Source organism: Crocodylus porosus, unplaced genomic scaffold (genome assembly GCF_001723895.1).
Source record: "Crocodylus porosus isolate Cpor-Errol unplaced genomic scaffold, CroPor_comp1, whole genome shotgun sequence".
Lineage (NCBI taxonomy): Eukaryota > Metazoa > Chordata > Crocodylia > Crocodylidae > Crocodylus > Crocodylus porosus.
Genome location: NW_017728949.1, coordinates 38,108,771 through 38,123,218, shown reverse-complemented (window position 1 = coordinate 38,123,218; position 14,448 = coordinate 38,108,771). Strand labels below are relative to the sequence as shown.

The 14,448-nt window shown below is 41.5% G+C and overlaps 1 protein-coding gene across 4 annotated transcripts in view; it reads left to right on the top strand.

The window, feature by feature from the left end:
* OSBPL6 (oxysterol binding protein like 6) overlaps positions 1-14,448 on the top strand; it is a 98,761-nt gene that overhangs the window by 52,046 nt on the left and 32,267 nt on the right. For all 4 annotated transcript variants that reach the window (XM_019554490.1, XM_019554491.1, XM_019554489.1 and 1 more), the window contains one exon: positions 3,127-3,292. In XM_019554490.1, coding sequence (XP_019410035.1) covers positions 3,127-3,292 — 166 coding nt within the window. The remainder of the gene's footprint in view (positions 1-3,126; positions 3,293-14,448) is intronic.

Sequence of the window (14,448 nt, the reverse complement as noted above, 5' to 3'; positions counted from 1 at the left end):
AAGGCTCATGCTGTCTCCCTGGGTCTGACAAATACCACATTACATCTATTAAATGCTGGTTACATGTGGAAATCACCATCTGAGCTAGGAACTTTTTCTTACTTAAAATGAAAGCTTAGATTTTGCCAAAGCCAATGGTACACACTCAGGAAAGATTCCTGCTCTGTGTATGAGTATTCCACTTGCAGATATTTTAAATAAGGGCTAGAAGAGTGAGGAAAACCATAGGGGTCTGAATGGAGAATGAAAATGTATAAATAGTCAAGATGATAAGTTAATCATCAGTCAGAAACAGATAAAGATAAAAAATCCCAGTCACGAGAGGAGAACGTGGTTTCATAACCAGTGTTTCAAAATCTTTTGGAAACTTGGGCAAATGAGAGATTCAGTTTAATTTTTTTCAGCTGTTGGGGAAAGCAACTTGGAAACCCTGGTGAAACAGACACATGCTTGTGTCAGTCAGCTGTTCCTTTACTTTTGACTTCTCTGTAGTGTTCTCTAAAGCAGTTGGCAAAAGATTTACTTGTCTCTTTTAGAGTATTTCCTGCAAGGGGCATGATTGTAAATGTTTGTAAACATGTAAATACTATCTTAGGAGACATTTTAAAATGTCATTTACACACTTGAAATGCATTGTGTGGTAGACAGCGAGCTTTTTTCGATGTAGTTTTTCAACCTGGTCATATGAAAAAACAAGAAATAAACGATTTCCTCCACAGTGTGGGGTCTCAGCTTGGGGGTTGAGAGGTCTAGTGAGATTGTAGCTACTCTGCTACTCTTAATAGTTAGGTGGGCTGGAGATCCAGGGACTTGCTTTGCATGTAACATGAGGTCATGGTGTGGAAATAGTTGAGAACCACTGCTCTGGGGCTCATAACTTTAATCTGTTCCAGACTTAGGATCCACCACCGTGTGCTCTTGTCTATTTTTTTTTTTTAACCACAAGTGGCAAAGCCTACGGAATTAATTTGGATTTTCTGTGTTATGTGGATGATAATGTCTGGTTGGCTAGAGCAATTCAAGGTTGGCAGAGCTCCAAACTAGGAGAGTCTGGAAATATGTTTTAGGAGCATACAGATGAAAAGTATGATAAAAGAAGCTTGACTGCCAGTCTCTTTGTAAAATAAGGTGGTTCTGACTGACCGTTGAGAAACATGTTATTAACATAGTACAGAGTGGAAGAATGGTGAATATATTGTGGGAATGAATGGTAGTGATGGGAATTACTGGGGAAAGGAACTTATTTATTCTGTGCCTCCTTGTTAGTAAGGAAATTGTTCATTATGTAAATATAAAACTCTTCTTTGCATAATTAAAACTTAGAATGTACAAAAGGAACTAAGAAGACAAGTAAATTTACGATAAACAACTGCTTTAATTCCATTGTTTTGCACAAAGTATGAAAGGGTAGGGTGCAATGTGTACTGGACATTGGAATGAGATGTGATAAAATGAAGATTTTTAAGGGCACCAGGGAGTAAGAAACATAAGAAACATAAAACATATAGTAAATGGACACAGTTTGCCAAATAAATTGAAATAACTGTTCTCTGACCTATTATTAATGTTCATGACAATTTAACTATTCTGTTAAGAAAATCTATAGTAATATGACTTTTTATGTTATCTGCTGCTCTATAGGAGGCCTCAAAAAGCATATAATTTATATTTGGAGCCCATTTTTCATTCTTGGGTATACAAATTAGTGTAAATTGTCAACCTCTGAATTTGAATACTTAAGCAAATAAAATTGAAATGTAAGTGTTTAAAGCCTGAGAATCAAAATGTTGTTCTGAATACCTTAACTTTGACACACAGGTCTGAAAATTGGGCTTTGGGCCTCCTATATTTATTTGTGTAAATAATATAAAAGTATACTCTGTATGTGTGCATAGTACATATGACAAAAGTGGTAGATGTGTATATACATTACCATATAATACACATATATGTGTACATTCAATGTAAATATGCATAAATAGATCTTCTGGATATGTAAAAAATATAGAGGAAATATGAAGATTGGAAACATATGAGAAAAATGTACTGCTTTTAATTTATGTTTGATCCAAGCGGTTTAATGTGACTCAGTAAAATCTGAGTACAGTGGATGCACTTGGTAAGTGGAAGCAGCTTTTTGTCAAAAAGAACATTCAAACACAAGAAGAGTCTGTATGGTTATCCATCTCATGTGATATCCAGATAAATTATACAGTGAATATCAATAATCTGAATATTAATCACAAAGTTTGGAAAATCTACAGATAGTTTTCATGTGGGAATATTGAGTCGTCTTTTGCCGACTTCATGGAGAAACTAATACACTTGTAATGGTCACAGAATTAATATTTTAACTATACATTACATTATGTGTTTTGATACTCTGTTAAGCAGAGTATCAGATTTCAATTTTCCGGTGTTTTTGCCAAATCTTATAAAATACTACCTTATTATAAATGCTCTAATTAGAGCTAAAGTGCACCTGTCTCACTTCTTCTTTCTCTCTCTTTCTCTCATTAGCTGTCAGCCCTTTGATAAGCTATCATTTGTGTTTTTATTAAAGTTTTTAAAAGACGGGATTTTATACTGATGACTAAGACTTGAGACTCCAAAAGATACATTCCCATTACAATTTAAAAAAAATTATCACATGATATGTGATAAACTTACTTTTTTTTCTGTGCAGAAATTTTCTATCTGGTTCCTGTTTTGTTTGGAATGTGCATATTATTATAATAGTATTAATATGAGTGAATATACTGTATTTTATCACATACATAAGCACCTTTTCCCCAAAGTTTGCTGTTGGAAATTGGGATGCACATTATAAGCAAAGAAATATGGTACTAGCAGTTTTTGCCTCTTCCAGGGGAGAGTGAAAGTAACACTGGTGTTGCATGTGAGCTTCCTAGCTCTGCTGTAGACACTCTTTCTTTCCCCTCATCATGCAGCAGAAGCTGCTACGGTTACTTACTGCTACTTAGGTAATTAAAAAAAAGATTTTTTTAAAATTTAATTCTGCCTTTCAAAACAAGGCACATATCTTATTTGGGGGCATTTTGTATGCAAGAAAATTTGATAGTTCTACACAATAGCTATTTATTTCTTGGTTGCTTCTCATTGTAGGTCCCTTTCAGTGCTACAATGTCACCAGTTCGCCTGCATTCGTCCAATCCCAACCTTTGTGCAGACATTGAATTTCAAACTCCCCCAAGCCATGTAGCTGACCCCCTGGAATGTTCCACAGATTACATCAAACTTCAAGAAGAGTTTTGCCTTATGGCACAGAAAGGTAAATAGAAATGTGGGCTCTTTACAAGAATTGGTCTTTGCTACATCCAAGATGGCCAGACCCAGAGATTTTATTTGGATCAGGCAGATACCTAAGATTCTTTTGTCTGTAGTTGTTTAGGATGAAAATTATACATGTTTAATTTTTTAGATATTTTTATGCAGCTGGTACATATGTGATATATGAATTCTGTTTGACTGGAAATTGTGCATATCTTTTGAACCATGTTTAGACTTATAAAATCTACTGTATTTGCAGTAGGGTTGGAGTGTTGTTATAGCCCCTGTGGTCCTGGGAATATCTTTTATTGGACCAGCTGTATAGTGGGAAGAGATGTTAGGCTTTCAGGGATCAGGTGCCCTTCCCTCAGGCTGGCAAAGAAATATGAACAGCCTGGACTAAATATCGGATTAAAAATAGCTTTTGTTTAAACTCCATGGATATATGAAAAGTCACGTAGAACTGTAAATTAGTATAAAGAGAAGTTATCAGAAATGGCTTCAAACAAGAGAAGTACAGTTACGTAAGTGACCTCATTAGGCAAAAAAATAAGACCAAAAGGGAAAAGGGCAAGCATTTTTTCCCATGTAATATAAACCACCTATGTTTTTCCCTAAGGATGAATCAGTCCATTGTCCCAAATGACCTTGTAATAGTTCTGTGTGTCAAGATTAGTGGGCTTTATAAAGGGTCCTACTACATGTGTAATTTTTAAGATAAGCAATGGACTTCAGAAATTACAGTAGATTGAGCCCAGTGAATAATGGCATTGTAGAATGACAAATCATTGTTTGTTTGTTTTTAAGACACTTTTTAAATCTTGAAATATAAAATGAAGGAGCTAACTTTGAGACTAATAAACCAGACTATAATATGGACAAATTGTTGCATTTCTGTTAAATGCAAATAATTTCCCCTATATTTCCCAGCCCTTATGAGGTATTTGCTGATGCTGATGCATGCAATCTTGTGACTATATCACACAAGTGAGGTGGCCATTTTTCTGCTGGTCTTTGATAACAACATATAGTTTACAGTGTTTTTACGATTATATCTGTGTGCTTCTGTTTGCAGTGTTTATGCTCAATACTGAATGTTTTACCACTGAACGATAGTCCTAGTGCATCAAAGAACAGTTAGCCAGAGACTGAGGCAGGAGTAGATGTCAGCCTGGGGACATTCCAGTTTTGAAGAAAACTATTTGGAAAAGGAAATGGGATGTTAAGCTTGCTTGAAAACCAGAGCCCAAACATATTCCCATTATATTTCTGTCTTTTTCATCAAACAAAGAGCAAAACTGTCTTAAACAACCATGTTCAAGAAAGTGATTATGTTAAAATGACATAATCTTTCATAAGTGGCTTCTTCAGTGCCTTTGAGCCATATTTAACTATGACAACAAAGATAAGGGTTTGTTACCATCAGCAGCCAGGAGCCATTTACATGCCTGGCCAGTTATCTGGATTGCCTTTTGCTTTCTACAATACTGTTTGCTAAGTTCTTCTTCGGGTACATGTATATTGCATTGTGGGTGTTTGTACACCTCAAACTCTGCAGGTTTTTTTGCACAAACACACTCTGTCTCCTTATGTCCTCCAGCAGTATTACTTTCCTTTCCTTAGTTCCTGTCAGCCAACCTTGTCTGAGAGGGAGTTTCTGATCTAGACTCAGTGCTTGACCAAGAGAACTTTAAAAATACGGGCTTTTTTCTTCATCTTCCCTTGTTTCCCTTTGATTTTGCCTCTTTACAGTTTGTGGCTTACTTTTTTTTCTTGTTTTAGTCTCTGATAGTTTTTCAGCAGCACCTGAGACTCCCTTGGACAGAGCAACATGTTTTTTCAGCTGAGTGAGTCTCCGTTTTTCTCCTCACTCCAATCACACTTCAGACTGGCATGCCTTCTCCCAAGTTATGTCACTCCTGCAGTAGGGAAATGCCTACCATGATTGGCATGCAAAGTGCCTTTTTTTCATCCTCTGAAGGAGTCTCAAATAATTTACTTTGCGGGTCAAGACAGACTATGAGACTAGCTTCAGACATGCCTCCTGAGTACGTATGAGGTTTGTCTCAGATGCTAGGGGATAGGACTCGGCTAAGTACAGACCTCTGGGGGCACAAGTCCCTTTCAGGAACACTATCCTGATCAGTGGGCCAAAAAAGTCCTCCTCTGAGCACGTGGAGATCCCCATCCTGGCATCCTTTAGAGAAAAGCTCATCACTCTTCTTATTCCTCCAGCTCAAAGGCTATATGGGATCTCTATGTGGATCTCAGTGAAGCTTGGAAGTTTACCAACACTAGTCTTAGCGTCCATCACCCAGTACACTGTCGGCTCCGAGGAGTGTACCTGTTGGGCTTTCACAGTACCTGAGTGAACAGTCTCAACCAGCACATGTCTCTACACCATGGATGGGAAATCAAGGACTCAGCCTAGGTTCATTTAGGAATTGATTCTTTTTTGCCCTAGATATCAACAAGTGCTGGCTTTTTTACAGTGTGGAAAGGCTCAGGCTTGACTTGCTGTCCAATGCTGCCTCCTTTCTATGGTCAGGGAAACTTTAATATATATTCATCTCTATGCTACTAATATTTTGAGTGTGAGATAAGGTAAGTTAGGACTCTGTATACCTGTTCTACGGGCCCCTGGCTGACTGAGGCAGTTCTGGTTTCTGGACCTTTTTTTGCATATCACTGAGGAAACCTTGAACTCCAATGCTGCTCCTGGACCTATTTTCCCAGCATGAGGGAAGGACCCTCCATCTTACAGCATGGATTCTGGCAGGCTTCAGATGACAGTGTGGACCTGCTCCACTCCTTATCACAGACATTCTCTGGAAAGATTCTGTTAGGTTAACAGAGCTCAATCTTTTTCTCCAGTGGATCAGCTGGAAGGGTAGATCCTGCTGGTGGTCCCAATCCAGCACTGGGGATGGTGTGGTGGGCACCATCTGGCCCTGCAGAGGGGTGCAGGGGTTAACCCAGGTGCAACCCAACTCCAGCTGAAAAGGGGAACTGGTCCTGCAGAGGGGGAAGGGGACCTGGCCCACCCCCCAAATTGTCCCTGTAGGGGGTATGGCCTGACCCCAACCTGGTCCTGCCGGGGGGGAGGCATGGCCTGGCCCCTATCCAAATGCAGGAGAAGGGGTGTGGCACAACTGTGACCAGCAGTGTGGAGCTGGGGATTTGGAAATTTGTGGGGGGGGAGGGTGACTGTATAAGTGGTCACCATTCTCCTGCTGCCAAATTTCCTGCTTCATGAGGAATCCCATGGGCCAGATGTGATGGGTCTTCAGGCTGCATTTGACCCATGGGTCAGAAGTTGAGCACACTGTATTAGATGAACTTTTCACACTTGTTTTTGGCTTAGGGTTTCTCCATTTCAGCTATCTTCAGCCATCTCTACAGGGTAAAGTTACTATACCCAGCAACTGCCTTCTCAAACACATTGCAGTGCTCTGCATAGGCTGCCTCCCTCTAACCATGTCTTCCCAGTGTTGTGTGGGGCTAATTGGGGTCAGTTAGTCCAGCTGTGGCACTGCGTGGGTGCAGTTACATTACTTCTGATTTAGGAGGCAACCTATGTAGAAGAATACAGCATGCTTGAGGAAACCACTGCTGGGCATAGTGAGTTTAGTGTAGGCATGTCCTACTGTCATCTGCCAGAACTAAAGTGTAGTTATCTGTCCCTTGGCTCTGTCAAAGTGCACTTGACTGCTGTCTCAGCTCACCATCCATCTAGAGAGGTCAAATGGTTTCCTCCCACCCAGCTGTGCTGAACTTCCTGGCCAATATTTTTCTTCTAGTGAGAGGTCTTAGGCCCTTGATGGAACCTAAACATTGTCCTTCCAGCCCTGTGGACCCATCACTCAAGTGTGCTGACTACTGTCCATGACAGCTGTCTTATACTTGCGAGAAGGGTGGATGAGATCCAGATACTCATGGCAGATCATTCCTACCCATGTTTCCTGCAAAGTTGTCTTTCAGACTTACTCTAACTTTCCATTCATGATTTTCATGGAATTTTACTTCCATCCATAGATTCATGTACCAGTTTTCTTCCAAAAGTTCACTCCCTAAGAATGGAGGCATCTGTTCATACTTTGGATGTGGGCATGGATCTGATCTTTTACCTGAACAAAACTAAGCCTTTCCAGAAATCTCACCATAACTGAGAGATGGAAGGACACAGCATTTTCTACCCCAGGGCGATCTTAATGTATCTTGTACTGTTTCAGGGTGTGCTGTGAAATTAACAAGCTGGACCCACAATTGAGGATGCGTCTCAGACGAGTTCTGTGGTTTCCCTATGGAATGTTTCTATTCCTGACATTTGCAAGGCAACCATCTGGAGCTCCATGCACATGTTTATCAAGTATTATGCCATCCTGGAAACTTCCAGAGTAGGGGTTGCATTTGTCAGAGTCCACCAGTTATTGTTTACAAAACACTCTAAGATCCACTTTACTGGGGACTGAGCATTGCATGTATGGACAAGCACTTGAAGGAGAAAGAGAAGTTACTTACTAGTAGCTGGAATTCATTGAGATGTGTTGTCTATATATACATTCCACATCCTGATTTCCTTCCCCTTTTCCTCAGAGTCCTTGAAAGTCTGGGATTCTGTAGTTGAGAGGAAATTGTGGAGTAGGAAACATGCTCTGTCCTTTGTCTGGAGCATGGAATATGAGAAGAGGCAGGATTCATTCATACTATCCTGAGTACTGTTTGGGATAGCACATCTCAAAGAACTCCAGTTATTGGTAAGTAGGCTTTTTTCCTTATTGTAGAATTGTTATTACTAGTGTTAATGTAAGAGTAATGAAAAATGGTGTAATTTCCAATTTCACATTGAATTTGCAAGCGAAAATATTTTTTCATTCACATGTTGGAAAAAAGCAGACCTAGAGGTCACTGGGAAGGAAGGAATACTGAATTGTCTAATATCCTCTTTTGGCAGTCACTCTTTAGACTATAAGTGTGTTTTGATAATTTTATTTTGAAATGTTCTTTTTCAGTTAATTATTTAAAAATGAAAGATGTTTTTCACAGGAGACATTACTTTGTTATATTGTCTTGTATTATTTGTTAAATTAATTTATTATATTTGTTATATTTTCATCTGCAACTTCCTATCTCTTGTAGTAGTATGTAGTCTATAGTGTATCTTTTACATGCATTTTGACATGCAAACAATGGATTCAGTGGGGAATAAGCTAATAATCTTTCTTAAACACTTTATGGAATTTATAAAAGTTAAATTTAATCTGTAAAATCATTAAAACTCTCAACTGCTGCCTGTCTCAGCTGGCATTCAAAATCTACTGAAACAATGTTTTTCCATTAGTAGGGGCTTAGAGACATTTAGGCTCATGCATATATTTACATATGCATGTATTTACATATGCAACATTGAAGTGCATGTGCATAGGTAGTGTAAGAACTCTAGTCAGTTTAAAGGAACCTCTTCCCAGGTGTCTCAGGGCACTAAGGTGTCTGCTCCTATAAGAGCAGAAACTGCCTGGGGAGAGGGTCCTAAGAGCCAGGCAGAAGTCCACAGGTGCATGTTACTGTGGCAAGAGGCTGAGTAAATTGGCCTGCACCTGTACCCAGTCAGCTGACCAGGAGAGGCAGGGCCCTGGGCAAATATAAACCCTAGGGCTGGGAGTAGGAGGGGAGTTCTCTGCCAGCAGCTGAGGGGGAAGGAGCTCTCAAAGAACAAGCTCATGAAAGAGGCTTGGCAGCTTGTCCTACCCTGGGTAGGATTAAGGGGCTCCAGAAGCTCACATGAGACTCTGGCTTATAAGGCACTTAGTGCTGGGAGAAACTTGATGTTTTAAAGGGACAGAGCACACCCGGAGCCGCTTTTATTATGTTATAGCCCAGGGCCTCAGAGTTTAGTTGCTGTTTTGACCAGTGGATTGGGCTGAGGATACTGGGGAAGGAGGAGGCCTCACTGGGGGGGCGCATGACAGTGTGGAGACCCCAGAGCCAGAGACAGGGCTGTGGAGAGCCCACCAAGGACAAGGGGATGAGTCCAGGAGGGATGACATCAATACCATCTGTGAGGCTTGGGACATAGTAAAGGGGCAGTTTGGAGCCACACATCTAGCCCATAAGACTGGGGGTGTTCTGTGAATCTTCCATTTTGAAGTGGGATGTCAAGGGGTCTCTGAACCCACAGGGTTCAGAGAGGTCGAGCAAGACTGTGTCCAGACAATAAGATCAAGGGCAGCCTCCCTATACTAAAAGTACCAGCAAGACGTGGCGGGCGAGAAAGAGGGTGCCTGTTGGGCAAGATTGACACGGTCAAGGAGCCCAAGGGCCATCCCTGGGGACCCCATCCCGTGACACCAGGATTAGCAGATATTTAAATTTGACTAGCCTATACATGCCTCAAAAGAGAGAGTGCTTCTTCAATGGATTTGCACAATTACTGTCTGGTTCAGTGGATCTCTTCCTTGTTCATGGTTAAACAATCACAAGTCCCACCAGTGCCACCAGAGGCACGTATGTGGGGGGAGATAATGCTTGTGGCAGCCAGGGGCTTAACATAGATGTGTGTTGGTACAGCCCCTAATGTAGCTGCTACTGCTAACCCGTGTAATTAATGCTGCCGATTCCCGTGGCCACCGGCAATGGGAAACGGTAAATTCAATGGCAACTGCACTTGGTGCTGTGTCAGCACCTCCTCCCACAGCAGCCTGAGACTGAGTGGGGGATGCACACCTCACGGGGATGATTCCTGACCCGACTCCACCATTCTGGCTTCAGGAGAAGACAGTAGGCTAGATGACCCACCTGGGTGTGTTTGACCCCCTGCCTTAAAAGATGTCTCATGCATTATGAAACCAATGTTTTCTGCATTGATATTTTTGATCAGTGCCATAAAGTACTAGCAATAGAAAAGGAACATCTTGGGATCAGCTTATCCCCTTCAGGAATGCATCTGCATGTGTAACTGAGTGCAGGCGCCCTAAACAACAACTGGTCAGAACAGGAAATGAAGGGGAATGCTGTGCCTTCTTGAATGGTGGGGGAGAGCAGAGGAGGGAAGCTGGGATAGAAAAGGAGAATACATAAGCAAAATTTTATTTCCTAATTATCTGAGTTGCAATTTAGTCAGGGCTGCATGAGTTAACAGCTTGGCTCTTGCCAAAAGTGTCATATCCAGAAATGTGCTGGGTCTTTGATTTATGTCTCTATTAAAAGATGGTACATCTACTAGTGTAACCACAAACTGCACTGAAGCAATGGTTTAACTCTGAATCACAAGGGGAGAATCAATATAGTCCAATTTGCAGGAAGATTCCAATTTCCAACAGCTGCCTTGAACTGGCTTGATGCTAAAACTCTTAAAGATATTTTCTCTATAGGACACTCTGTAGTAGCCCTTTAAGTGTATTAACTCTCGCAGCAGAAATATCATTCTGTAGTTTGTTTGGCTTGTTAAACAATAAAGTCATGCTTTACATTTCCTTCATTTATTTTATCTGGGTTGTCGAAAGAGTGGCCCAAGATCAGATATTTTCTGCCTGATGCTGTAGTCCATCAAATATAAAATATAATTTTTGAACCCAGAATATATTAATTTTAGGTGATTTTGTTTTGGTATGAAATGACTAAGAGTTAATTTTTATCATTAGATGATTATTGTATTTACCAATCTTGAGTTGAATTTGTTGCTGACATAAGTGAGAACACCAGTATGCATTCAGTGGAGTTTCCCCCATTTATGGAAGCCGAGTGGGTCCTTTTATATTCAAGACCTACATTTTGGGTCACAGTTGTCATAAAGTTTTGAGACTGACAAAACTAAAGTTCAAAATCAAGAGTCTTGGTATTGGAAAGAGAAGTAACATTTAGAAATATATGTAATTAGATGTACGAAGGTGTAATGACTGCATGTGCAAAATTTTTAATAAAGACATATGAAGAAATGCAAATGTTTAATGAAGGAAAACTTTTTGTAAAAGGACAAAAGGGAGATTTTAAAGCTCACACAGGAACAATTAGCATTGTATTTAATGCAATTTGCATTCAAGGATGTCAGTAGGAAACATGTATGAATGAATTATGACTATTTAGTAAGGTTTCAGTAGTGACTTTCTATTTCTTTATTCTGTAGTACAAATCTAGAGACTCGTAAGAAAAAAGAATAAAATATAGGAGAAGAAATTAGAAGAGTTGGATGTTAGGTTGAAAAAAACTTTTCTTCTCAATCTCCCTTTTTTTCCCCGCAATACTGTATTTTGATTCTAAAAAGGAAGCAGAGCTTATTTGCACAAAGGAATTTACATTAAAGTAAGATGCATCACTGTAATAGTTTCCGTCTAAGTGTTACAGTGAAAATGGCTCCAAATGAACACCTGACTTTTATTTCACTATGAGTCAGTTTTTCCATCTTGGCAGTAAGGTTGAGTTTCCACATTATGGTCCTTTCTGTTGTTCTTGTGTCCCATGTGTTACAGCAGGGGTGTTAAACGGCCATTCTATCTGGCCCACTGGGCTACCGGTAGTTGGAGATGGGGCTGGAAGGTGTGGTTTGTCATAGAACTGGTGGGTCATGAACATGGACTTTGGTGGTAGGGGATGAGCAAAGGCTGTGCAGATTGAGCTAGAGCCGGCCACAGGAAAAGTGACACCCTGGGAGAACGTATATTTTGGCATCCCCCCCACCATCCAAATCAGCGGCCATGCTTCAGGCAGAGACGGGCGCGGGGTGTAGTCCAGAGGGGAGGCATAGTGGCATGGGGTACCAGTCAGGCAGGCACTGCTGCTACTGTGTGGGAGCAAGGGGCCAGATTAGAACAGGTACCATACCCCCGCATGTGCCTGGTACGGCTCCTCCTGAGCAGCTTCTTGTGTGTGGTGCCCTCTGACCATGGTGTCCTACGCAGTCACTCATGTCATCCACCCCTCAGGCTGATACCATATAGAGCCCTAGCTCAGCCCATGGCTGGTGGATATTTGCTGCCATCTCCAGACCTCTGCTGCCACTACTTGCCACCCACACTGCTGCCGCTAACCCTGTAAATCTGTCCCCAGGCTTGGGGTGAGTTTGACACCCGTGCATTAGAGGATTCTGCATGGTGGGACCTGTACCATATAGTGGCTGAAATCTCTGTGCTCATCTTCCCAGGATCAGATTCTAAAATCCTGTTCTTCCTTTCTCATTGTCCCTTGATGCATTTCTTTTGGGTAGCTGGCACTATTTTAAACACCCAGAGGGCACTGATAGATGTGCAGCCCCTGCTCTAACTCATAAGCGCCATGAGTTAGAGCATTCCAGCCCCCACCCCGACCCAACAGATGTTTGCTGTTGGATCAAGGGGAGAGGGGAGTTGAGCCTGTCTGCAGAAGCCTAGGGATGCTGCCTGCCTGCAGCAGAGGAGTCACCCCTCTCCCCCAGCCCTGTTACTGAACATTTTGCCAGTGTTTTTCAAAGCTCCAGCAGTAGTAGTTACAGCTACAGGTTCCCTTTTCCCTGCATCGGGAACTAGAGAACATATGTGAGGATGAGGAGAGTGAGATGCTACTTCAGAAAGTACTTTTCTGCCAGCTTGTGGAAAGTCCACTTTTTTTCTGTTTTTCCATGGGAAACAGAAGACCCATATCCCTAATGATCACTGGGGCAGTTGCATGATTACAGTGAAGAGAGATCTTTGAGACACCTAAAAGGTAGGTGGTAGAAAGTAAGTGGAAAGCCAGAGGTGGCCAAGCATTATTTGCTTGAATTATACCTGTTCTACCCACATCAGCAAAAACAAAGGGGAGTGCTTTGCTGAGAGCTGTAAGGTGAAGGTTCAGATACTTTCCAGACCGTCTGAGCACCTTACAATTCTCCCCTTCCAAGTGACATGTAACCAAGGGTGCCTTGTATATCTATTTTGAAAAATGGTCCTAAACAATTTCGTATGCTGCTTGTTGGTGTGTAGCTGTGGGATGTTAGTTTTGCATGCCCTGTATGTCTTCATGAGTTAAATATAAAGCATGTCAGTCATCTCTGTTGAGGCATCTGTGTGATGAATTAGTGGGTCTGCCTTGTAGGGTATCATTGTCTATGTGTTTAATGCAATATGAGTATTAAATTGTGCACAATTATCTCTAGGTATATGGTGTATGTGCACACTTGCGCTGACAGACCTATGTGGGCTCATTGTCTATGGGTATATCCATACCACATCTCCAGTATGTCCTGGTAGAGCCCTTTCTGGGTGCTCACCCATTCTCATTTGCATGTGGAAAAGCCAAAAATGTGATAATGATTCTGTGAGGGTGCCCCCAGCACCCAGTCTCAAGACCTTGGTCTCTGGCATGTTTGACAGTGGCTGCTGAGGATATCCCCAGAATGGCTTTATTACTTTACCTCCAATTCAGCCTCCAGTCCATACATCACAGGCATAGTATAGACATGCCATATATGCAGTACTGTGTGCTCTACAGAAAACAGTTGCTTCACTAATGAGAGAAAATAAAACTTCCCTTAAAGGTAAATCGTTCTTCATGGATAAAAAAATCCAGACTAAAAACGTGTTCAGTTGTATAAGTAGAAGTGGTGGGGTTCAGAGAGAAAATTCAAGTCTAATTTAAGAGTTCAGACAGAAAGACTCTTAAACACTTTTTTCTTTGTGTATGCTCAGGAGATTTGGAGGCTGAAGTGTTGTAGCATAACCAAATGTGAGGCTTCAAAGGATCAAAGGATCTGGGTTCTCATAGGAAGTTGTTTTTGCTGTCAGACAAAGTAGCTGTGCCTGAGTGTCATGCTGGCAAACGCTTGCTCTTGTGCGTGCCTTTTTTCATCGCTGTAGCACCAGGGCCATGTGGCTGCTGGGTATGATGGAGAGTGCCAAGAGTAAAGCAGTTGGGAGACAAATAGTGGCTCTGAAACTTGGTCTTCAAGAGGAACATCTGTTCATCATGTCCCTCAGCTTCTGCTACTGCTTCTCAGTGTCAATTTGTGTTGTCAATGAACAGCCAGGCTCTGCTTGTTCATTGGGATTCTCTTTTCTGCCAGCTCATGGGGGCAGATTAAACCCCTTCTGCCAGCTCCTTAGTATGCCCTCAGCATGTTTTCTTGGCTTCTCTGTCCTTCTCTTTTTTGTGCCTTGGGAATGCCCAAATTCCTAAGAAGCTCTTGGTGCTTTGTGGAGGCATTCATAA